Source organism: Fusarium falciforme, chromosome 4 (genome assembly GCF_026873545.1).
Source record: "Fusarium falciforme chromosome 4, complete sequence".
In the NCBI taxonomy this organism is placed as follows: Eukaryota; Fungi; Ascomycota; class Sordariomycetes; order Hypocreales; family Nectriaceae; genus Fusarium; species Fusarium falciforme.
In genome coordinates this window covers 5132891-5158936 of record NC_070547.1, presented here as the reverse complement: position 1 = coordinate 5158936, position 26046 = coordinate 5132891, and the positions used below count along the sequence as shown (strand labels likewise).

Genomic DNA, 26046 nt, shown 5'->3' with positions numbered 1-26046 from the left:
TATAAAAAGTAATTTTTTATTTATATCCTTTCTTAATTTAAATAAGGTTATAGGCTCTTTTAAGATTAAATATAATAAAATATTTTATATTAAAAAGTTAATCTTTTAACTTATTAATAAGAGGTAATAATATATAATCTTTAATTATAATAATATTAAGTATTTTAAAATTAATATAAAATTAAAGCTTTTTATTTTTCTTTAAGATAAATATAATAAGATATTTAATAAATAATTTACTTTTTTTAATATATCTTTTTTATAATATATTTTCAATATATTCCTTTAATACTAATAATTATATTTTATTAAATAAATAAGGTTTATTAAAGCTAGGTTATTTTTTCTTAATAAACTTAATTTTAAAATTATAATATATATATTTTAATAATCCTATTTTAAGTTTTTTTATAAAAAGCTTTTCATAAATATATTATTATAATAAAATATTCTTAAGTTATTTTTTTTTAATATCTTTTTAGCTTACTTAAGGTTTTCTTTTAGTCTATAGAATTATAATATAATATATATAACTATTTACTAATTTTATTATTTTTATTTATTATAATATTTATATTATATCCCTTTAGGTAAAGAAATATCTTATATTTACCTTTACCTAATATCTCTAATATCTTTAATAGAAATTTAAGATCTTATATTATTTTCTAAGTTATTATTTATTATAAAAGGTTTTTTTTTATTAAAAGAGAGTATTTAGTTAATCCTCTAATTAAAATATAAGTTAAATTAATATAATTATAAATACCTAAATATTAAATTATAGCCTTTTATAGGTATAATATTAAATAAAATTCCTTAGTTTTTTCTTTTAATAAAAACTTTAAGGTAATTAATCTTATTATTAATAACTCTATTATTATAATTAAATTATTTCCCTTTAAGGTTAATTATTATATAAGGCTTTGCCTTATACCTCTATAATAGCTTAAGCTTATTTACTATCTATAGGTTAAATAAATTCTATTTAGCTCTATTATCTACTAAAGTATATAGCTATTTTCCCTTAACTTATATTAATAGTTTAAAATATCTTAGGTTAATACCCCCCTTTATAATATATAAGGCCTTTTATAATATTATTAGTTATTTTTTTACTTATAGCCCTTTTATAAGTAAGCTTCTTAGTTTTTTTAATAACATATAGCTAATATAATTATGCTTATATTTATTATTATTATATACTTTATAGTTATATATATTATCTTAGCTATATAGCTAATCTTAGTATTATTATTCTTATTCTTATTTTAGGTCTATTTTATTATCTAACTAGGTTATTAGTTACTAGACTTTTAGTTCTTTTTATTCTTTTTAGCTATCTTATTTTTATTAGTCTTTAACCTTATAGATTATTTATTTATACTTTTAGATAACTTTATATAATTTTTCTTAATACTTAATATATATAATACTAATAAAGTTATATTAATAAAATACCTAATATCTTTTTATTTTATATTATATATAAGGTTTAATATTAGGTTAAGCTAATAAGGCAATAAGGAAATAATTTTATTTTTATTTCTTTTCTTAATATTCTTTATACTAATAATATTAATAAAATATCTATAAGATACTAAGGTATTCCATATATATTAGGTATATCTATATATTATCTTATAGATTAAAGGGTATTTCTTAGTATTATAGGTTTTTAATTAATTCCTTATAATAAGCTCTAATATAGATTTCTTATTTATATATTTTATCTATATATTCCTATATAGTCTAGATATACCTTTCTTATAGGCTATTTTAATATTAATTACCATTTTTATTATATAGCTATAAGTAGTTTTCTTTTATTTATAATTCTTTATTACTCTTTTATTATTTCTATTATTAGGAGTATTCTTTATATAATTCTTTTTATAGTTTCTTAGTATTATATTTAAACTTAGCTTAGTTAATATGAGTATTATTTTCCTTTATGCCTTAGTCTATATATCTTAGTAGTTTATTATATTAATCTGCTTTATATTATTTATAGATCTTATTATATTCTTATAATACCTTAACCTAGTATTAAGGGCATAAAATATAATTATATTATGCGGGGTTATTTTATTAATAGTCCCTATAATAGATAATAAAGGGCATTAAGAATTACTTATTTTTATTATATCTTATAATCTATCTCTTATAATTAAAGCCTTTTATTATAGCTTCTTTAAAGTCTATTTACTTAGCTAGTATTAGGGGCATTTATTACTTCTATCCTATTAATATTATTTCTTCCTTTTATTTAGATTTCTTAATAATCGCAATAATAACCCTTTTATTATTTATTATATTTAATATAAGGTTTTCTTATTTTATTAGTTCTAGGAGTAGTTATTATTATATATCTTAGGTTTACTTTAATTATTCCTTAGTTTATCTTATTTAATTATAAGCTATTTTAATATTTAGTTTTTATTTATATTTTTATCTCTTTTTATTAATATATTATATCTACTTTATAATATTATAATAAGTTTAATTATTTAAATTATAATCTAGGGTTTATTATTTTCTTATTAGACTTATTATACTATATTTATATATTTCTTACCTTCTAAGAGAAATTATTATTAATTTAATTAATAATATCCTTTCTTAATATCTTACTATTTATTATAATAGACCTTTTTAATATAATTTATTTTATAGTAATATTAGTATTTAAAGCCATAATAATTTTATTTACCCTTTTATATAGCTCTAAGTATTATAGGGCTAGTTATAATACTATAAGAGGTATTATTACTTTTTTTCTTACTTTAATTAATATTAAACTATAAGTTATTAGCTTTATTATTATTAAACTTAGGGTTTTATAGTTTCTTTTATAAGAATTATTAATTATTAATCTTTATTACTTTCTTAATATAATTAATAAGGTTATTAAGTTAATTCTTTTTATAGAGCTCTATTTAGACCTCTTTCTTAAATTTATTAAAGAAAAATAATATTAGGGGTTTTTAGTCTTAATTAAGCTTTAAGGTAAATTAAAGGTATTTTATTCTATATTCTAAGGCTAAGCGGGTTTATCTAAGTACCTTAATCTCTCTTTTAGCTTATACCCTTTTATTAATTATTTTAAATATTTATTAAAATATAGCCTTAAAGGTCTTAAAGCTAAAATAAAAGTTAATAATCTTAGGTAAGAATTTAATAAATAAGGTAATAAGATATTTCTTTAAAATAAGTTTAAACTAAGTTATAATATACTTAAAAAATTATCTTATAATATATTAGACTTTATTAGATACTAAGTTAAATTATATTAAGTAATAAGTTATAATAATATATAGCTATATAAGAAATATAAGTAGTTTATAAGTAGTTTTATTAAACTTCTCCGGGGGGTCTAACTTTAAGATTTCTTTTATATTTTTACCCCTTATAATAATAATTACTATATTATTAACTTCCTAAATACTATTTATATACTAGGCATTTTATATTTACTATATATTGCTTATTCTTTTAATAAGGTTATATATGCTATTTATTTTAGCGCTTATAGTAGTAATCTAAGCCTAAAGTTATTTAACTTCTTTATTATTAGAGCTATTTATATTATCTATATCTTTATCCTAGTTAGCTAAGATAGGTATAATAAGTAAGTAATTAGTAAGTAGAACCTATTAGTAATTATTTGCGAGAATTACCTAAGTAGTTATTATATTTAATATTATTTAAGGTAATATAAGTATTTTATTAAATAAAAGCTATTAATATATAATAATTATATATATTCCTAAGGGATAAACTAGTTATACTAGGTTTATATTAGTAAATAGATTAATCGCGCTATACTTAAATAATAAGGAGTATTATATCTAGTAATATACCTAAGGGTATTAAGTATAACTAAGTTATATTAATAGCTAAGGTAGCTTCTATATAAGAGAGTATAATAAGTATATTTTATATACTTAAAGTGCTTACTAGGATAGAACCTATAGTACTTACTTACTTATTGCCTTTATATTATCGCGAGTAAGCGCGATATATAAGTGCTTACTTGTATTATAGTAGGTCTTACTTATTTCTATAGTATCTTATTATATGGTGTTTTTTTGCCTAGTTAGACTGCCTGGTCTAGTACTGGGCCGTGATATTTATAGGAAGAAATATAAGAAGCTTAAGTAAAAATAAATAAGGTTTTAGCTTACTTAATTTATCTTTATTATTAAACGCGCTAATTATATACTAAGGGTATTCAAATAGCTATTTATAGATTTTATTCCTTAGATAAGCTAGAGGCGACTAAGAAGGTAGAGTTTAAGGCTATAATTACTATAAAGTCTATAGGTATTATAAATATTATTAACTAAAGTATTATTAGCCTTAAGTTTATTTATCTCTTTAATATTACTAGTAGAAATCCTTTAAAAGGTATTATGCGCTAATAAGGTATTCTAGGGGTTCCTAGGTATTTTCTAAATCTAGATAGTTATTTTATTTAATAAAATATATTATTTTATTAATAATTTTATTTATATAAAGGATAGCTTTTATAGTATATTTCTTTAGTTTATTAAACTTTAGTTTTTAGCTTATTTTTCATTTTAACTTAGATAATATTTTTTATTAATTTAAGTAATAAACTATATATAATTTAAAAAAGCTTAATTTTTAATAATAAATCTAATTTTTAGTTATTTTATAATATTTTCTATTTAATTTTATAAGGTCTAATATATTTATAATTAAGGTTTTTATTTTATTATTTTATTTTAATATTTTTTATTATAAAGTAAATTATATCTCCTTTTAAGAAGATTAATGCCTTAATTGTTTTTTATTAATATAATTTATTATCTTATTTCTACTAAAGTTAAGTTTTATTTTTATTTCTTTATATTGGTTTTATAATTAATTATTAATAAGGATTACTTTATAGTTACATGACGGAGCCATCCGGCATATGCGGGGACATACTCGGTGCCCGCTCCCTACACAAGAGTAGTATCTTCTTAACGATCTCATGCATTGCGTTTTGCGCTGATACGCCTAGCCGGATTGAGAGCACAGTCGGGTTATACCATGGGCTGCTAGTTACTATGTGCGTTGGCAATCACCGTGAATCTGGGGCTTCTCATTGAACATGATGGACAGTTGCCATACATTGATGTATCTATTTCGGCCTTCCGGCTCAGTTATCCCTCAGGGACCGGGCTTCAACTATAATAAAGAAGACATTTCTGGCACATCGTAGCATCATATCCCAAGATTCACACAGTGATATATCTATTTCTACCAACGAGTGCTTTGGTCAACCATGGTGCGACGCAACCCTCAAGCAGTCAGACCTCGGACATACTTCTTGGCCATGTCACCAAACCCAACCATACAAATAGTAGCCCATGCCGCTACCACAATGCGAGGAACAATGCCTCGGAAGAACCCCAAGGGGCCTGAGTTGGCCAGGATGCGCCTAGCTGCAGATGCCATGGTTGGCTTCGACGACACATCTTTGCCCGACGCCAGTGACTGCATTTCCACACGAAGGACCCGCACTGCGATCAGCATGGGTACCAACTAACAAGAATTGCCACAACTTACTTCAAAAGGCTGGTTCCAGCAGCTCAGCGCTCCTCCGACCGTTGACGCGCCAATCTTCTCCCACACGCTGAGCTTCGCTTCTGCTGGCTTTGAGTGCATAGCGCGGATCTGACCCTCGGCAAACCTTGCAATTCCAATGCGAGATGCCCATCCACTGATTTGCCGCAGAGCAACCGCGTTGACGCCGCGATTGACGCCGCGAATGCCTTCTTTGCGCAAGATGCCAATAAAGATCTCGATAGTTCCCGGGACCCGGACTCCCGGCTGAAGGGTTTTTGGCCGTGTCACTTCGACAGTCTTCATGCAAGTTGTCATGCCTGATACAATCTACGTCAATATGCATGCATTCTCTAGCGTCCACTCTCCTTGTACTCACCCATGGTCAAGTATGCCTGAGCAGCACCACCGGCAATGCCGCCCAATGTCCCCGCAATGGCCGGACTCGCACCGAGTAGTGGTTTTGAATAGTACTCTACTTCATTCGAGGTCAAGAATAGGATTGACCCTTTCGTTGAGCACTCAATCCATGCCTTGAGAGGGCGTGTTAGTCGAGTTTGCGAACCCGAGCAGCGACCCACTTACCCAGGGAATGAGCCCTTGATAGAAGGCTGGGGCGCCCCCACGAGACCATGTTTTGCTGATCGCAGTGCGCAGACTATCGCCTCTATTAGCTGCAACCTGGTCATTGTCTTTGTTAGTCTTGCGTCCCTCCTTCCTCTTGCATGGCCAACATACATGTGTTTTCAGGACCTCCATTGGTTGACCCAGGGAAGTTACTACGACCTGTTAGTTTTACCCTCAAGCGGTTCACTTCCAAGGTTAGTGACCTTGGAAGAGGTTCATGGCCGCCCCGACTAGCAGATTGCTCCATGAGCTCTGTTTGCGTGTCGCTTGGGCATTTCCAAGTGTCGGTGATACTGTGACTGCGGTCGCCATCTTTAGTTGATGGTCCGTTGAGTGTAAAGGAACCTGGACTTGCATCACCGAGCCAAGGATACTTGAAGGAGTCTAAGGTAGCTGCCCGACATATTACACAGTGCTGTTGCTTTGCGCAGAAGTTACGGCCATCGGAGATGTCCGAAACACTGGATGATTCAGCCCCTCCCATCCTTCGGACACATCCGAGGGAATGTCCGATGGGAGGTCCACAGTTCCCGGGGTCTCCAGCTGATTGTAAATCCGACCCACGCGAATGGCCACAATCCTGCACAGTCTTCAGCATATCATGGCCGTTGCACAACCTGCACTTGACTGATCTCAGCACCCTGTTACTTGCTGATCCAAACTACAAGCACAATGTTGAGGGCTAGTCGAACACGTGCAGGCTCCGCCGTCCGATCTTTCGCCACGGTGAACCGGGCCAGAGGGCAAGCACCGCTGAGTCGATTCGAGCCTGACCACAGCGTTGACTACATTGGGTTTTTGGACAAACTTCCTCGCCTACGCAAAATGTGAGAATACCCCATAACCCTGCAATCATACATGCCTCTTACTTGTTTTTGGCAAGTCTTGACCGGCCTCTCACGTATGCTGAGAAGGTTCTCCTTGCACACCTTGATGAGGGCCATGAGGGCAAAGTAATCCGGGGCTCAACCCCACTGAAACTGAGGCCCCGGCGAATTGCTTGCCAAGATGCCACAGCGCAAATGGCAATCATTCAGTTCATGACTGCCGGCCTAGACAAGACAGCGGTACCCACCACAGTGCACTGCGACCATCTGATCGTAGGCCGAGATGGCAGCCAGAAGGACCTTGCTGGTGCACTTACCAGTCATGGTGAGGTCTACGAGTTCATGTCAAGTGCCTGCCAGCGCTACAATATGGGATTCTGGAAGCCAAATGCGGGCATTATCCATCAGATTGTGTTGGAGAACTATGCATACCCTGGTGGCATGTTGATTGGCACTGACTCTCACACGCCAAATGCCGGAGGCATGGGCATGATTGCAGTCGGTGTCGGCGGTGCGGACGCAGTCGATGTCATGTCTGGGCTTCCCCTGGAGATCACAGCCCCCAGCGTGGTCGGCGTGAAACTGACGGGACAGTTGAGTGGTTGGGCTAGCCCAAAAGGTACGTCAAGCGCAGTCTATGGTTGCTAAATGGCACTAACAGTTTAGATGTTATAAGCAAAGTAGCAGGGATTCTGGGGGTTAAAGGCGGTACTGGCAACATCATCGAGTACTTTGGCCCTGGTGCGACCACGATATCAGCCTCAGGGATGGCTTCCATCACGAATATGGGCGCCGAAACCGGAGCAACAACCTCACTATTCCCCTATTCTGACGCCATGTCTGCCTATTTGCGGGCGACTCGCCGGCCAGAGCTGGCTGAAGCTGTACAGGTAGCCAAGCACGAGCTTCGAGCAGACGAGGGTGCAGAGTACGACCGCATCATCGAGATTGATTTGTCTACGCTGGAGCCTCGCATCAATGGGCCCTTTACACCAGATTTATCGACGCCAATCTCCAAGTTTGGCCAAGCTGCGCGGGAGAATCAGTGGCCGGAGAAGCTCACAGCAGGACTTATCGGGTCTTGCACAAATTCCTCGTTTGAGGACCTGTCCCGCGCCGCTAGCTTGGCCCAGCAAGCTCTAGACGCGGGATTGAAGCCCAAAATGCCGTTGCTCCTCTCCCCCGGAAGTGAGCAAACTAATCAGACACTGAAACGCGAAGGCGTCATCGATGTCTTTGAGCGCCTGGGAAGCAAGGTCTTATCTAACGCTTGTGGCCCATGCTGCGGGTCTTGGGATAGAACCGAGATGAAAAAGGCAAGTCGAATGTCTAGACTGTCAGGCGCCTCAAGGCGGTTCGTTAACGCATGAACAGGGTACTCCAAACTCCATCCTAGCATCATACAACAGAAACTTTACGGGACGTCTAGACGGAAACCCTGCTACCCATACATTCCTCTCCTCCCCCGAGATGGTCATGGCCAAGGTCTTCTCTGACGACCTCGGCTTCGATCCGGTCAGAGATAGCCTTGTAACGGAATCAGGTGACGAATTCCGTTTTCAACCTCCCAGGGGCGACGCACTACCAGCAGATGTGTATGAGAATGCGGACCACGTCTATGAGGCGCCTTCGACCGATGCCCAGTTCCGACAGACCGTGACTGTCCAGATATCACCAGACTCTCAGCGCCTGCAGAGGCTAGCGCCGTTCCGCCCCTGGTCTGGAAAAGACTTCCATGAGTGTCCCATCCTGATCAAGACGGCAGGCAAATGCACGACGGATCACATCACCACGGCTGGCCCGTGGATGCGTTTCCGTGGCCACCTCGAGAACATCTCCAACAACACTCTTATTGGAGCCGTCAACGCAGATAACAACCAGGTCAACAAGGTTGTCAACCAAATTACGGGAGAGCAGGGGGGTGTTCCTGACACAGCGCGAGACTATCAACAGCGAGGACTTCCCTGGGTTGTAGTGGCTGATCACAATTACGGCGAGGGCTCCTCGCGTGAGCACGCGGCTCTACAACCGCGATACCTCGGTGGTGTCGCCATCATCGCCAGGTCATTTGCCCGCATCCATGAGGCCAACCTCAAGAAGCAGGGCATGCTGGCGCTGACTTTTGCCGATGACACTGCATACGACAGAATCAAGGCTTCTGATCGTGTCAGCATTGTTGGATTGGCAGACTTGGCACCTGGTCAGACCGTGAGGTTGAACATAACCTCAAAGGATGGGAAGAGCTGGGATACGGAGGCGAACCATACGTTTACTCAGGAACAAGTCGAGTATTTCAGGGCCGGAAGTGCGCTAAACGTCATGGCTAGTCGGCTGTCGGACAGATCCTCCCCGTCGGCCTCTTCGTAAGCTTGTGTAGTCTGGGAAGAAACTTCGATTATATTGTTCAAAAAGTTTTGTCTATTTTTTGTCCCAACGGATTTCGAGCCAACGATGTTGTTTCACGACATTCTTGTTTCTTGAACAGTTGGGAATCAGGGAAACAAAAGAAATCCTCCACTATATGTAAACTGATTGTGTAGAATGGTGTCACTATTTCCAGTAAATGGTCCCATCCATCAAGCGCCTGGCTGTACGGAACACTGTAGCCTTGACCAGCTCTCCTGCATCGTCAAAAGAAGCGTCAACTCGCAGCCGGCCGCTTGAATGACAAATATCTAGGCCCTGTCCACTTTGGCTACCCTTGAGGCAATTAGCGATTGTGCTGCCCGGTATCTTGGCCGCCGCCGCTGTGGCTAGAGCTACAGTCACTGGAACGGCCTTGTGTGCCTGGCCAACTGACATGGCGCGGATATTGATCTCGTCGCCTGCCGGACCCTTCCTCGGCGAGGCGATGGATATCTTAGGGACACTCCCGGGGACGCTGTCGACATTCTCAGCGAGACCCATGGCGATGGCAGCCTGGCGACGGATTGACTCGATCTTTTCTTTCAGTGCCGTGTTTGCTTCGATATCATCTGAAGATAGTTCACCATCGACGCCCAGCTCGGACGCATATACAAAGACACAAGGATTGCCAACATCGATGCACGTTGCATGATAGCCATCCAAGATATCCAAAATGTTGCCAGTAGGAAGCAACTTTCCTGTCCGTGACCCAGCTGGCCTGACAAAATCGAGCTGAACAGGAGCTGCAGCGCCCGAGACTCCATCGATGGTGAAATCGCCCGAAGCCACAGCCTCGCCGTCCGCGATTGGGAATGAGGCATTGATGATCTTGCCAGTGTTTGTATTGTGGATGCGGACAGTGAACCGGTCTTGCGAATCGCTGGGCACAGGGATAAGACCAGAGTCTACTGCATAAGGTCCCACGGCGGCCGACATGTTGCCACAGTTGCTTGAGTAATCGACCTTTTCATTCTTGATTCCTATGGACACAAAAGTGTAGTCCACGTCGGCATCGGCATGCGTAGAGGGTCCGACGATGCAAACTTTGGAAAGACTGGAGATGCCTCCGCCCATACCGTCAAGCTGCCGTCCATACGGGTCAGGGCTGCCGATGACGCCACGGAACATGTCATCGCGGTAACTTTCCGGGGGGAGGTCTTGACTGTTGAAGAAAACAGCCCTTGAGGAGCCTCCCCTGTAGTAGGCTGCAGCCAGGCGATTTTGGCGGGAGACGGTGCTAATGGGGCGGGAAGGGACCGGCCGGATGCTTGAGTGCAGCCATGTTGCTGAGGATCCGGACAAGACACGAAAATAGGCAAGACGAGCCATGATACCTGAGATAATGAAGACGGGGCTACAAATGATTCAGCAAAATGCAATTGCCGCGAATGGTCAACATGTCGAGTAGGTCAGTCCCCCTTGCGGCTTGACCCCTGATATTCTCCTAACTACGTCGGATCGGTCCGATAGAAGGATAACTAACCGTGCGGGGCCGGGGACTACCTACGTTAGATCATTCCAGACCATCGTATGATAGTCGGATGCGTCCGATCCGCAGAGTTTCTAACCCTTTCCCTAGAATTGGTTTGACTCCAAGTCGTGACTCGTCAGGTCCCCACGGGGTCAGTAAACAAGCTTGGTCTAAGCACATGCGGGGTATGGGGTTGAAGCGAGTGCGGAGCTGAGTTGCGTTTGGTGGTGTGGTGATATATAAAACTGCGATGCTAGCTTCTGGGAAAGACATGGTTTTAAGTACTTGTCATACCTTGTCAACGCTCTCTTCCACTCTCAAACACCGTCACTATGAAGGAAACGAGCTTTACCAAATACAAAAACGCCATCAAGGCACTTCCTCGAGAAGTTTTCAACCAGCAACTATTCTTGACCGCCTTCACGTTTGCCTTGTGCGGGTGTCCAAAGGGTAAGTTCATATTGTTCGCCGGCTCTCCGATACATGTTTACTGATGACACTGTTCTGTTCAGGTTGGGATGAAGGCTCCGCGGCGTCCATTACTCAGCTTCAATCTTTCAAGAGGCAATATGACCTCGACAGCGAACTCGACAGCGAGACGATTGAAAATCTCGTATCCTTTGTCAACATCGGCGCTGGTGTCGGAGCGTTCCTGTCCTTCTTCCTCAACGACAAGCTCGGTCGGAAGCAGTCAATGAGGCTCTACCAGACCATCTACATCACCGGGGCCCTGGTCTCCTGCTTCTCCTACGGCAGTGTTGGTGCGCTCTATTTCGGTAGAATCTTTGCGGGACTTGGAATCGGCGCCTGCACTGTTGTCGGCCCCATGACGCTGGCAGAGATTGCACCCAAGACCATCCGCGGCTTCATGACTCTTTGGTTCAACATGGCCATGCTGCTTGCCCAAGGGCTGGGTATCTTTGTAGTGTACGGCTGCAGCGTGCATATCTCGGGAACATTGGACCTCCAGTACCAAGTCCCCTGGTTCGTCCAGACCTTTGCCCCGTTCATCGGCATCGCCTGCTCCTTCTTTATCGTCGAGTCACCGCGGTGGCTTGCAATTCGATGTCACGAAGGGGAGGCTCTGACCGCATTGTGCACTCTACGAGGCCTACCTGCCGATCACCCTACAATCTTAGAAGAGCACAGCCACATTGTCCATACCGTGGAGGATGAAGGCAGACATATCGGATCCAACGGTTTCCTTGCCGTCGTGAAAGAAACGTTCCTTGTGCGTTCCAACTTCCGCCGTGTTCAGCTCACTGTTATCGCCTATATCCTGGCCCAATTCTCTGGCGCAAACTCTGTTACCAACTACCTTCCCACAGTCTTTGGGTTGATTGGAGTAACAGGCCGGAACACCAAGATCTATTCCTCAGGGCTCTACGCCGTCGCGAAGCTCGTTTGCACCATAGCTGCCTCTCTCTTCTTTGTCGACATGATGGGACGCAGAAAGTCACTTCTGATTGGTGTCACAGTCCAGATGTTCTGCCACTCCTACCTCGCAGGCTACCTCAACGTGTTCCGTTCCGAAGGAAGCTCCGTACCCAAAAGCGCATCCGATGCGGCTATCGCTGCTATCTACGTCCACGCTTTTGGTTGGGCCGTCGGATTGTACACCCTGCCTTACCTCTTCGGAGCCGAACTGTGGCCGAACCGCATCCGATCCTTCGGTGGTGCACTATCTCAATGTTTCCACTGGCTCTTCTACTTTGCCATCACAAAAGTGACACCCAGCCTCTTGAGAAGCATGGACGTCTGGGGAGCCTTCCTGTTCTTTGTTGGTTGGTGCATCATAGCTCTAGTGTATACCTTCTTCTTCGTGCCCGAGACAAGTGGACTTAGCCTTGACGACATGGATATTATCTTCTCGCGTCCCATCTATAAGATGCGTCACCCTCTTTCCGCTTCGGGCAATGATATCGAAAAAGTAAGTTGGCAGCCTCTTACAGAATATCTGAGTAGATAGCTAACTCCAAAGTAGTGTTGGTGAAAAGGATCAGATTTCAGCCGACTCTGGTCATGTAGAGAATGCTAAGAGGTGAAACTCATGAGGCTTGGATTTGACATGAACGAGGTGTTTTGGTGAATGGAGCTGACTAGTTGATGATGGATGCAGACAACCTTTGATCCACAAATGTCATGATGCTCGGTTCCAGGTGAATTCTTTCTGTAGTGATTTCTTCGGTGTCTCGTACGGAAGGTTAGAGCAGTTGAATACCCTTTAAGAGGTAAATAACCTTTTATAATATAATAAGGTATAAGCCTTCTAGTATAGGTAGCAGAACGATGAAAAAAAGCGATTATATTAGTAATAAGATATAACGCTATAATATCTTAAAAATGTATTTCTTATTATAATTAAAGCCTAGCCCTTGACGGACAACTCAGCTCAAAGACCGTCTTTAAACCTCTCTCTCATATCTTTCATTTTAATTCGGCCAATGATTGGGATTATTTCTGCTCGTATCTACATCATCTAGGGGAAGCAAATAGCTCTCTAGGGTTGTCGACCATGATTTTCCTCCAAGTATCCTCACTCTCTGACCAATTCCGTAGCGATTGCAGGATTTTCGCATTATCTATAGTGCGGAACTCTTCGATTTCAGCGAGTAGCGCAGCGTTGTCTTTGCCTGCTCGAGCTTTGCCTTCTCCGGTGTGCGGCCAGTCACTGGCCCAGATCAAACGCTCGGGGACTTCGTGGAACAATCGGCGGACTATTCCCTCTAGATCATCGTAGCAAGAGTCGGTCCGCAGTGAAGCACGGTATAGACCCGACACTTTAATCCAGGCTCGGCGACTGCGCGCCAGCTTCACAAGACTGTCGAATCCCGCTTGCGATAGTGCCACGTTCGGGTCCGCATTACCGCTGGCAATCCTGGAAGCGCCTAAAAGACCGCCAATATGATCGACAATAATCTCAACAGGTAACTGCAAGATGAAATCGTAGAGTTCTAGCAGAAAAGTTTTAGTGGGGGCTAGTCATGGACATTGACACGGGGGCCTTACCTGACCATACAGTAGCAGGGGCAAATACCTGAAGCCGCCATCCTGGAAGATGCTGTATCTTCTGGGATGCAGTAAGGAGGGTGAGCTTCAGCTGTTCCAAGTTTACACCTTTGCCCGCTGACTGGAGATTTATCCGCAGCCCACGCACGCCAACCTGGTGCATTTGCGCCAAGTCAGCATCGGTGACTTGCAGCACGTCAACTACTGCAACCCCCCGGGCTACAATCTTGTGATTCTTTTGAAGTTGACGCAATGACTGCAACAGAACGCGGTTATCATTGCCGTAAGGCGATGGCTGAACGAGGACCAAGTTCAGCGGGCTGTCAGAGCTGTTGAGCGTCGAGGAAAAAGCGACCAGGTCCTTTAGAGGCGCATCGGCGGGAGTGTAGGCTCTAGATCCGTCATACGGCCCAACGTGAGGATCAAAAACGTGAACATGGGTGTCGAAGCTCCCTGCAGGTAATAAACTTGTTGAATGGGGCATGTCGAGTGATGTTGCAAATATGCAAAGAATGACATGAGCTCCGTTTAATCTGAGAAGTAACTACGATTGCAGAACCCCATCCTCATAATCGGTGGCTGATGTAGGTAGGGGGTTGTTGGGGATCATCAAAGTACCACGTGATCGGAGGAATCCGATGGACATCCCCGCCACTTCGTAACCAGCGCTGACGCGTGTTTCTAAATGCCCCCCCCTCCCGATTCTCCATCTTTCACTTTCCTTGCATCAGCCAGACATGGACCCAACCGAAGCTGGAGCTCCCCGATCTCCTTCGGACAATGTCGCCTCAGTCCCGTCAGCAACTCCGCGACGGCCTCTGAAAAGGAATTCGGCAGCATGCGAACGCTGCCGAAGGCGGAAGCAAAAGGTTCACCCACTCCCCTGCCTTGCTTTGTGTGAGCATCGGGGCCGTGCTGACAAGCGTAAAAGTGTGATGGGAGATTGCCGTCTTGCGGACCCTGTCTCTTGGTCCAAGCTAGATGCATACCCTCCAATAGACTAGTCATCCGCCCGGATCCTAATTGTCAATGTGAAGCACTGAAGCAAAAGGTGCAGGACCTTGAGGGTCAGTTGGAGACACTGCGCGCCGAGAGAAGCTATGAATCCCGCGGCTGCCCGGAACCATCTCAAGACTTTTCCCAAGAGTACGGCTCGTCTGTCGTCGGCCATGACAATCATGTGTACCGCGGTCGCATACTTCGTCCTACCTTCTCAGGCTCCATCTTGGAACCCGCCTTGCGAGGCAGCCCCTGGCAGCTCTGGGCCGCCGACCAAGACAGTCAATCGTCCCCCACACCAGTGGACCTCATCGGCGGTCTTCCTGCTGTCCAGTCTGAAGGTCTAGTGGAGATATTCTTTACAAACCGATGGCCGCAGCTGCCAGTTCTTCACAAGCCAAGCTTTATCGAAAATGATTTCCTTCCCCTGACAAGAGGCGAGTCGGGCCGTCCATTGTCACCTTTCCGAGTCTACATGGTGCTTGCGATAGCAAGTGCCGAGACAAGCAACTCCAGGGGAGTACAGCAGCAGCACCATTCGCACAATAGTTTCTTCCAGACAGCCATCAGGGACCTTGATCTGGTGTTGGGAGCTGATGACCTGGATTGCATCCAGTGCTTGCTCCTCCTCTGTCTTTATGGAGCAAACGAACCCCAGTCAGTCAATATGTGGTATACCCTTGGGCTGGCCCTTCGCATTGGGCTGGGAATCGACCTTCATCGGGAGGAAAGCTCAAATGCCAGCCAAAGTCTGCTATCTCAGCAAATGGCTCGGCGTCTCTTCTGGTGCATCTACACTATGGATCGAAGCATGTCTATCGCAATGGGTAGACCTCTGAGCATCAACGACTCGGATATCACTGTGCCTTTCCCACTACAGCTTACCGATGAGCAACTCTGTCACCCGGAGGCGGCCCCCAACATGGTGCAAGATCCTAGAGACATGTCGACCTTCTTGCATGTCATCAAGCTCCGACAGATCAATGCTGCCATCTATGTTTGGCTGCATGCAGCGTCGGGCAACACCATCAAAGATTACGACAATCTGGATGCCGTCCGTCAGGCTCATTACACCAGTCTCAACACATGGCTGGTAACAGCACCGCGCTACGGACCAGGTAGTTGTCTAGCCATGTTGCAAGCGGCAGAGTGGTTCCAAATCGCATACCATTATGCGGTGCTTTCTCTCTACCGCCCATCAAGAGTATTCCCCGTCGGTACAATCTCCGCGCTCAGACTTTGTGCCGATTCTGCCATAAGCCTCATCTCCTGCTACAATACTCTCTATGCCAAAAATCGAATTAGCTACACATTTGTAGCTCTGAATTCGTTGTTTATGGCAGCGGTTACCATGCTACATTCCCTGCGATCTAGCTCAGTGATACGCAGCGAGCTGAGCAAAAGTATTGCCGAGGCAAACATTGACATGTGCCAGAGACTTTTGCGAGGTGTGTCGAATGGGCGTTCTGTTGGAGAACGCTGTGCAGTTATTGTCGGGAGGCTCGGAAAGGCCACGTTGGATGTTTTTGATCGACCTTCATTGTCTGATGACGAGGTTGATAGAGAGTTTATGTCATGGTTCGGGCTGAAACTACAGCCGTCGGGCCCCGGACAGGTTACTAGTCAAATAGGGCAGCAACTCACACCAAGCATAGATATGCCTTGGAACGACTTGCTAGTTGAGGGGTTTAATATTAGTAGTCTTAATTACTTAGACTTTATAGTATAAATAATATATATAAATAGTATTATTATTAATTTATTACTTAATATTTATAATAAGTAAGTATTTTATAATTAAGTATTATAAAGATTCTTAATATATATATAAAATATTTACTAAGTTAGAAATATTATTTTATATAAGGGAATTTATTTTAATTAATATATTATAAAATAATAAATATTTTTTAAAAAATAAGATTTTAATAAGGTTAAGGTTTTATAAAAAATTTTAATATACATAATATACTTAATAAGTAAGCTATATAGATAAGTAAGCTATATAAAAATCCCTTAAGTTATATCTTCCTTATTTAATTAATTAATTATAAATAACTTAATATATTATAATCTAATAAAAAGGCTAGAATCCTTCTAGCCGTTTATACCTATTAAAATAACTTAAAACTTAGACTTTAATAAATTATATTAATTTATTAAGTTAATTATAATACCCTTCGCGCCTAGTATAATAATATCTAACCCTAAGCTAATATAATCCCTAAGTTATATAAATTATTTAATCTAAAGGAATAAATCTTTATTTATTTTATTTTTAACTTAGATTTATAAGGATTTCCCCCCTAGATATATACTATTAAAAATATAATTAATTAATTACTTATTAACTATAATATATTACTAATTAATATATATTAAGCTTTAAATTTTATTAAGTAATACTTAGAGCTTAAGATCTTTTTTATCTATAAATATAACAATTATATATATTCCTAAGGGATAAACTAGTTATACTAGGTTTACATTAGCAAATAGATTAATCGCGCTACTTAAATAATAAGGATTATTATATCTAGTAATATACTTAAAGGTATTAAGTATAACTAAGTTATATTAATAGCTAAGGTAGCTATTATATAAGAAGTATAATAAGTATATTCTATATACTTAGGCTTCCTTACGAGAAGCTAATCGCGAGAAGGTATAATATTATTTTAAGACTAATGCGATCTAGAAATAATATTAGTTCTTAGTATATTAATCTTATTATAATTAGTAGTTTAGAACTTAGGATTTATAAGGAATATATAATATAACCGCGAGGGTTATAATATAATATCTCTTTTTTATTAAGTCTTATTCTTAAGACCTATATGCCTTTATCTTCTTAGTTTTATTCTTAGTATATCTTAATTTAGATCTTTTATTATTATATTATATAATATCTAATTATATCTCTAAATAATTTTCCTATAAAGATAAAAAAATTAATATATTTACCCTTTTTATTAAGTTTATTAATAAAGAGGCTAATATATCTTATATTTATTACTTTTATTTAAGTAAAAAATACCTAATATTTATAAACTTTATTTATTATAATAAGTATATTTATAATAAAAAATCTTATAATAATATTTATATAATATTATCTTATAAGTCTAAGCTTTTATATTTATTTTTATTATAATTTTTATTTTTAATATTATCTTATAATTATTAGCCTAATAAAATAAAAAAAGAAATTAAAAATATATAAAGATAAGACTAATAATAATTTATTAAAGCTTTATAAGGAAATAATTATACCATAGTCTTACCTAATAGCTATTATAGGCTATTTATTATATATTTATAAGATCTAGGCCTAGGTAAAAGAAAAGTATTTAAAGGCTACTTATTAGGGCCTCTAAGAAATAAAATAATAAAATAATATCTTATTTATATTAGATAGTTATAAAGATATTATTATTTATAATCTCTAAATTAATTATATTCCTAATAATATTAATTAGGTATCTCTTAATCTAAGTAATAATTTCTTTAATATTTTACCTTTATTTAATCTTAATATTATTAATAGAAATTCTTTAAAAGGTATTATATATTAATAAGATATTTTAATAATTCTTATATATTTTTAAAGTCTAAGTAATCTTTTTAGTTAATAAAATATATTATTTTATTCTTAATTTTATTTATATTAAAAATAACTTTTATAATATATTTCTTTAATTTATTAATTTTAATTTCTAATTTATTATTAATTTTAATTATAATAATATTTCTTAATTTAAATAATAAAATATAAAAAATTAAGTAAAGCTAAATCTTAGGGGGTAGATTTAATTTATAGTTATATTTTAAGATTTTTTATTTAATTTTATAAGGTCTAATATATTTATAATTAAGTTTTTTATTTTATTATTTAATTTTAATATTTTTTATTATATATAAGACTATATCTCTCTCTAAGAAGATTAATCTCTTAATTTTTTTTTATTAATATAATTTATTATTTTATTCTTAATAAACTTAAGTTTTATTTCTTTATATAGGTTTTTTAATTAATTATTAATAAAAATTACCTTAAGATTAATAACTATTTTTCTAATTTATTAATAAATATTTAAAATAAATCTAAAATTAATATAAGCTAATATAATCTTTATGCTTTTATTTATTACTATATTATAAGCTAACTATATAACTAATAGTTTTTTAACTTAGTTAGTTTATTTATAATTAATATAATATTAAAGGTATTATTTTAATATTTACTTTATATATTTTATTTATTTATTTATTTTTTTATAATATATAATAAAGAATTTATAATAAATTCCTAAATATCTTATAAGGCTTTATTAGAATTTTAAAGTAAATAATAATTCTTAATTTATAATAATCTTAAGTAATATATTATATATCTTAGTAATATAAAAATTAAAAACGTATATAAATTTTTTAATTATTATTAATTTTCTATAAGGTATAAAATAAGAAAATTTTATAAGTCTATTTATAATAATAAGAAAATTATTATAGAAGTTTCTAATAGCTAGCTTTTCTAATAGAGGTAATTTAATACTAAAATCTATAATAATTAAGTCCTATAGCTATTTTATAACTAAGAGTAATTATAGTTTTTTATAAGGTTTATAGTATTATATCTTAGTTTTTATATAAAAGTTATATTATTTAATAATTATAAAGATAAGTTTCTTTAGATTAGGAAAAATAAATATTATTTTAACTTATTTTAGGCTTTTATTAAATCCTTAATATCTATATAGCTAATATCTATATATTTTATATATAAGGTTATAATATAATTTATCTAAGGCTTATTATTTATTAGTTTTTTTATTATCTAGGAGTTATTTATTATATTACTAGATTTATTTTAGTAATAAATTACCTTATTTTATTATATAAATAGCTATATTAATTTAATTAAGTATTCTTATAACTTTATCTTATTTATAGATTAGTAATTTTTATATTAATAGCTAGGTTTTTTATTAGCATTTTTTATACTAATATATCTTCCCTTTTATCCTACTTTTAAGGTTATAATTATTATAGTATTATTATATAGCTTAAGTTATTTCTTCTAGATTACTATAGCATATAGCTTAGTAATAATAATAGTTAAAGATAGTCTAGAGTGCCTTATTAAGGATAGAGATCTTCTCTTTATAAGTTTATATTTTATTATTTTATTATTAATATCCTTATATATACTTTATAAAATCTATAACTAGTTATTTATGCTTTCTAATAAATATAAGATACCCTAATAGAGGTATTAGTTTTTATATTTACTAAATAAACTTTTATTTAAGGTATCCCTTTAAGGTAAAATATAATAATTACTCTTTAGCTTTAATCTTTCTAATACCTAGGTTAAGTTATTAGCTAATAATACTAACTTAGTTATTTTTTATTCTTTTAATATAGATAATAATATAATTAAATTCTAAGAGGTATTTAATATATTATAGTTATTATTTACTAAGTTTTTATATTTTTATAAAGTAAGTAATATTTTTATAATCTATATATACCTTAATCTAATATTTACTTCTAAAGAGATAATATTAAAATTCCTTAAAGCTATTAATAATTATAAGGAATTCTTTATTTTAAATAAGATAATTAGGTTTTATTTTATATAACTTATAAGAATAGAATATCATAAAATAAAAAAGTCTTATATTATCTTATTATTTAATCTAAGCGCCTAGTATAAAATCTAAGGTATTTATCTTAAATTTAATTTACTAAGATAAATTAAATATCTTAAGTATTAGCTTACTTAAAATAAGTTTTTTAATTATATTAAAGGCTTTTTTAATTTTATCCCTAATTATAAATAATTTATTTTTTTTATAAGGTTAATTAATAATAAAGCGATTTTTCTAAATTTATTTTAAGAACTTATAATAATAATTAATAAAACTAAGAAAAGCTTATATATCTTTAATATAAATAAATTCTTTTTAATCCTTAATTACTAAGACTTTTTTAAGATTTATATAGATCTTATTATAAAAGATAATATATCTAAGGAATTTTATTTCTAATATATAAAATTTACTTTTCTTAGGTTTTATTTATAACTTAATATCTTATAATATTTATAATACCTTATAGATATATTTTATATATTTCATTTTTATTTTAAAGAAAATAAAAATATTATCTAAGTAATATATAATAAATATATCTAGATATTCTTATAGTATATTATTAATTATTTATTAAAATATAATAAATATATTTATAAGTTTAAAAGGTATAATAAGGTATTTAAATAATCTATACTTAATATAAAATATAGTTTTTTATTTATATCTTTTTTTAATTTAAATAAGGTTATAGGCTCCTTTAAAGTTAAATATATTAAAATATTTTATATTAAAAAGTTAATCTTTTAACTTATTAATAAGAAATAATAATATATAATTCTTAATTATAATAATATTAAATATTTTAAAATTAATATATAATTAAAGTTTTTATTTTTTTTTTAAAATAAATATAATAAGGTATTTAATAAATAACTTACTTTTTTTAATATATCCTTTTTATAATATATCTTTAATATATTCCTTTAATATTAATAATTATATTTTATTAAATAAATAAAATTTATTAAAATTAGGTTATTTCTTATTAATAAACTTAATTTTAAGGTTATAATATATATATTTTAATAAATTAATTTAAAGTTTTTTTATAAATAGTTTTTTATAAATATAATAATATAATAAAATATTTTTAAGTTATTTTTTTTAAATATTTTTTTTAGCTTATTTAAAGTTTTCTTTTAACTTATATAATTATTATATAATATATATAATTATTTACTAATTTTATTATTTCTATTTATTATAATATTTATATTATATCCCTTTAGGTAAAGAGGTATCTTATATTTACCTCTACTTAGCTTCTCTAATATTTTTAATAAAAGTTTTAGATCTTATATTTAAGTTAGTATTTAATATAAAGGGAATTTTATTATTAAAAAAGAATACTTAGCTAATTCTTTAGTTAAAATATAAGTTAAATTAATATAACTATAAATACCTAAGTATAAGATTATATTATTTTTTTAATATAATCTTATATAATATCTCTTAAATTTTTCTTTTAATAAAAACTTTAAGGTAATTAATCTTATTATTAATACTATTATTATTATAATTAAAAGGAATTCTTTTTAGGTTAATAATTAAATAAAGTATTTATTTATATCTCTATAGTAATTTAAGCCTATTTACTATTATTAGGTTATAATAATTTTATTTAGCTTTATTATTTACTAAAGCGCTTAATTATTTTCTTTTAACTTATATTTTTAATTATAAGTAATATTATTTATATATTTTATTTATAGAGTAAAAGGCCTTTTATAGTAATTCTTATTTTTATTTATTTATTTATTGCCTTATATTAGATAAGATATTTAGTTTTTTAATATTATAGATTTAAAATAATTAAACTTATATTTATTATTTATATAGGCTTTATAATTATATATATTATCTTAACTATATAGCTAATCTTAATTTTATTATTTTTATTTAGCTCTTAGGTTTTTTTATTTTCTTAGCTAATTATTTTTTTTCCTAAATAATATAATAGAGTTCTAAGGAGTATTATATATTTATAATATTAATAGATTTATATTAATATATTACTTTATATTTCTTTATTTTATATTATAAGTAAGGTTTATTATTTAGCTAATATAATAATATAATAAGAAAATAATCTAATTTTTAATTTTTCCTCTTAGTAGGTTTTATACTTATAATATTAATATAATATCTAAGAAATACTAATATATTTTTATTATATTAGGTATATTTTTATATTATCTTATAGGTTAAAAGGCGCTTCTAGGTATTAAGGGTTTTTAGTTAATTCCGTATAATAGGCTTAAATATAGATTTCTTACTTATTTACTATTTTTATATATTTTTATATAGTTTAGATATATCTTTCTTATAGGTTATTTTAATACTTATTATTATTTTTATTATATAATTATAAGTAATTCTTTTCTTTTTATAATTCTTTATTACTTTTTTAAAGCTTCTTAAAATATTCTTAGTATAATTCTTTTTATAATTTCTAAGTATTATACTTAAATTTAGTTTAATTAATATTACTATTATTTACTTTAGTAATTTAATTATTATATAATAATTTATTATATTAATTTACTTTTTATTATTTATAGATTTTATTATATTTCTAGGATACCTTAACTTAATATTAGGTATATAAAATATAATTATATTATATAGGGTTATTTTATTTATAGTTCTTATAATAAACTATAGCGGGTATATAGGTTTATTTATTATATCTTATAATCTATTTCTTATAATTAAAACCTTTTATAGTAACTTCTTAGAAGTTAGCTTATTTATTTATTATTAGTAATAGCTATTAAGTCAAAGTTAATACTATAGGTTTTTTAGCTTTTAGCTTAATGTATTTAATTATAGCAATAATCTACTATAATAGGCTTATAGTTTTATTAGCCTTATTATCTAGCTTAGGTAATAATTTCTATATACCTCTAGTTATAAGGTTAAATTAATAAGCCTTTAGGGGCTTAATTAGGTTATAGAATTATTCCTTTATGATATTATTAATTATATAGTTACTTTTTGCTTATTCCTTTATTAAGTAAGCATCTTAATAGGGCATAGTAACTTCTCCTAGCTAGAGTCTAGTCCTATTATAGCCTTATTATATTATTCTAAGTATCTTAGTAGTATAGATAGGTATTTAAGGCTTAATATTTACTTAAGTAAATCTTATTTATTTCTTACCTTCTAGGAGGGGCTATTATTAATTTAGCTTATAGTATCTCTCCTTAATATCTTATTACTTCTTTTTATACTTATTAGCTTTATAGCTTTTCTTATAGTAGTAGTAATATTTAATATCTTTAGGTCTTTATTAGGCTACTTTAAGTTCTATAGGCCTTACCTAGGTTCTATAAGATATATTATTTTTAGCTTATTCTTACTTCTAGGCCTAGTTAGTATTATTTTTATTACCTTAAATTTATCTTTTATTAGATTTCTTTATATATTATTTAAATTCTTAGTTATTAATTTTAATAGCTATATTAATATAGCCTTAGAGGTTATTAGGTTTTTTTATTTTATAGAGTTTATTTTTTATTTTATCTTTAAGTCCTTTATAAAATATAATTTAAAGGGTATTTATTTCTTAGTTAAGAAATAAAATAATTAATATAAACTTAGCTATATAGGTTAAGGTAGCCTTTATTTATTATAAGTTCTTCAGTTTCTAAGTAATTTATTATTTTTTATTAATAATTTTATAGTTTTATTTAATTATATTTTTAGAGTTTTTATATTTAGTAAAGAAGAGTTAGGTTTTTTTAATAGGTTTATTTTTAAGAAAATTATATAATTTAGGCTTAAACTAAGTAAATATATTACTTATAAGATATCTATTAATATATAAGACCTTACTTTTAGTATTAGTTATCTAGGTAAAGAAATATTATTAGTATGCCCTAAGAGATATAAGGAATATCTTAATATAGATAGCTTATTTATTAAATAGTTCTAAGGCCTTAGGTTTAATAACTTTACTAATATCCTTATAAGTTATATTAGTAATATTATATTTAAATATTAGGTTACTAAGGTTATAGACTTATTATTATATTAGGTTATTTTATTAGGCTTAGAGTATAATAAGTTAATTAATTTAGTTTTATTATTTATTAATTATTTATTAATATTACTATTATTATTATTTTATAGCTTATTAAAAGCATTATTATATATTATTTATAGAGGCTTTTATGCTTATAAGCTATTCTTAGGTAATTTTAATATTATTTTATATATTATCTAAGAGGTTATTATACTAGGTACTTAGGTAATTATATTTATTTTTAAGCTTTTAAACTTTATTTTTATATAAAGCTAGGATAATATATTTCTTATTATTATTATTTATATTTATTAGGATATTAGGATTTTTTAGCTTAATTGCGGGCTATTCTTACTAAGGGGTAATAAGTAATTTACTATGAGAGGTAAAAGGGGATCTAGTATTAGGCGCTATAATAATAATATTACTTAGAGTATATAATATATTATTAAATAAGAGTTATTAATATATAATAATGATATATTTCTTAAGGGATAAACTAGTTATATTAGGCTTATATTAGTAAAGAGTGCTAGGTATAATCTAAGTAATAATAGGTATAAGTTATATTTAGTAATATACTTAAAGGTATTAAGTATAATTAAGTTATATTAATAACTAAGGTAGTTATTATATAAGAAAATATAATAAGTGCATTTTATATACTTAGGATTCCTTAAGTAAAGCTAATTGCAAGAGGGCATAATATTATTTTAGGATTAATGCGATTTAGGAATAATATTAGTCCTTTATGATATTAGTCTTATTATATTTAGTGGTTAGAGACTTGGGATTTATAGAGAATATATAATATAGCCGCGGGGGTTATAATACCTTTAATATTAACTTTCTAATTATAATTTTTAATTACTTAAAAAAGTTAAAATTACTTTTATTATCCTTATAAGAAGATATTTAATTATAACTAATAATAACTATTATAACTAATTAATTAACTAATTAATAATTAATTAACTAATTAATAATATATTAAGGAAATTATAATAGCTTTTTATAAAGACCTTTAACTAAATAATTAAAGTAATATAGCTAATGCCTTTTAATATACCTTTTAATATAACTAAGATAACCTTATTAAGGAGGTCTATAATTTTTATAAAGGCATAAAAAATATATATAATAAGCTATAAGTAATAATATTAAATAATAGGCTTAAGAATATAAAAATAAATATATAATATAATAAACTAATACTAATTAAACTTATAATCTTTAATTATAATACCTTTTTTTTACTTAGCCTCTTTTTACTTTGTTATAATATTAATAAAAGGTTTAATTTTATTAAAAAGAGCTTTTTTTATTAAAGGCTTTTAAAAAAAAACTAAAGAAAGAAAAAGATCTTATTAGTAAAGATATTAAATTCCTTAAGGACTTATAAGATAATTAGTAATATAGGGCATAAGTTATAATACTTATAAT

At 32.3% G+C, this 26046-nt stretch overlaps 4 protein-coding genes and 1 pseudogene across 5 annotated transcripts, besides 1 other annotated feature; 2 read left to right on the top strand and 3 right to left on the bottom strand.

The window, feature by feature from the left end:
- Positions 1-5313: 5313 nt before the first annotated feature.
- NCS54_00629500 (uncharacterized protein) lies at positions 5314-6516 on the bottom strand (the record flags this gene model as incomplete). The annotated part of the gene is made up of 6 exons (XM_053151761.1): positions 5314-5508; positions 5581-5897; positions 5957-6110; positions 6163-6258; positions 6316-6356; positions 6408-6516. 6 exons carry the CDS (start codon positions 6514-6516, stop codon positions 5314-5316), a joined length of 912 nt encoding a protein of 303 aa, XP_053007736.1.
- Positions 6517-6876: 360 nt separating this feature from the next.
- Positions 6877-9398, top strand: NCS54_00629400 (Aconitate hydratase, mitochondrial; the record flags this gene model as incomplete). The annotated part of the gene is made up of 4 exons (XM_053151760.1): positions 6877-7031; positions 7088-7650; positions 7698-8347; positions 8406-9398. 4 exons carry the CDS (start codon positions 6877-6879, stop codon positions 9396-9398), a joined length of 2361 nt encoding a protein of 786 aa, XP_053007735.1.
- A 183-nt stretch (positions 9399-9581) lies between these two features.
- On the bottom strand, positions 9582-10766 carry NCS54_00629300 (uncharacterized protein; the record flags this gene model as incomplete). Its single annotated transcript, XM_053151759.1, has 1 exon — positions 9582-10766. The coding sequence occupies one exon, from the start codon at positions 10764-10766 to the stop codon at positions 9582-9584; it is 1185 nt and encodes a 394-aa protein (XP_053007734.1).
- A 474-nt stretch (positions 10767-11240) lies between these two features.
- Positions 11241-12901, top strand: NCS54_00629200 (Putative transporter; the record flags this gene model as incomplete). Its single annotated transcript, XM_053151758.1, has 3 exons — positions 11241-11358; positions 11421-12838; positions 12893-12901. 3 exons carry the CDS (start codon positions 11241-11243, stop codon positions 12899-12901), a joined length of 1545 nt encoding a protein of 514 aa, XP_053007733.1.
- A 482-nt stretch (positions 12902-13383) lies between these two features.
- Positions 13384-14308, bottom strand: NCS54_00629100 (annotated as a pseudogene). Its single transcript has 2 exons — positions 13918-14308; positions 13384-13862 (listed from the first exon to the last, which is right to left on the bottom strand).
- Positions 13384-14308: a sequence feature.
- Positions 14309-26046: the final 11738 nt, after the last annotated feature.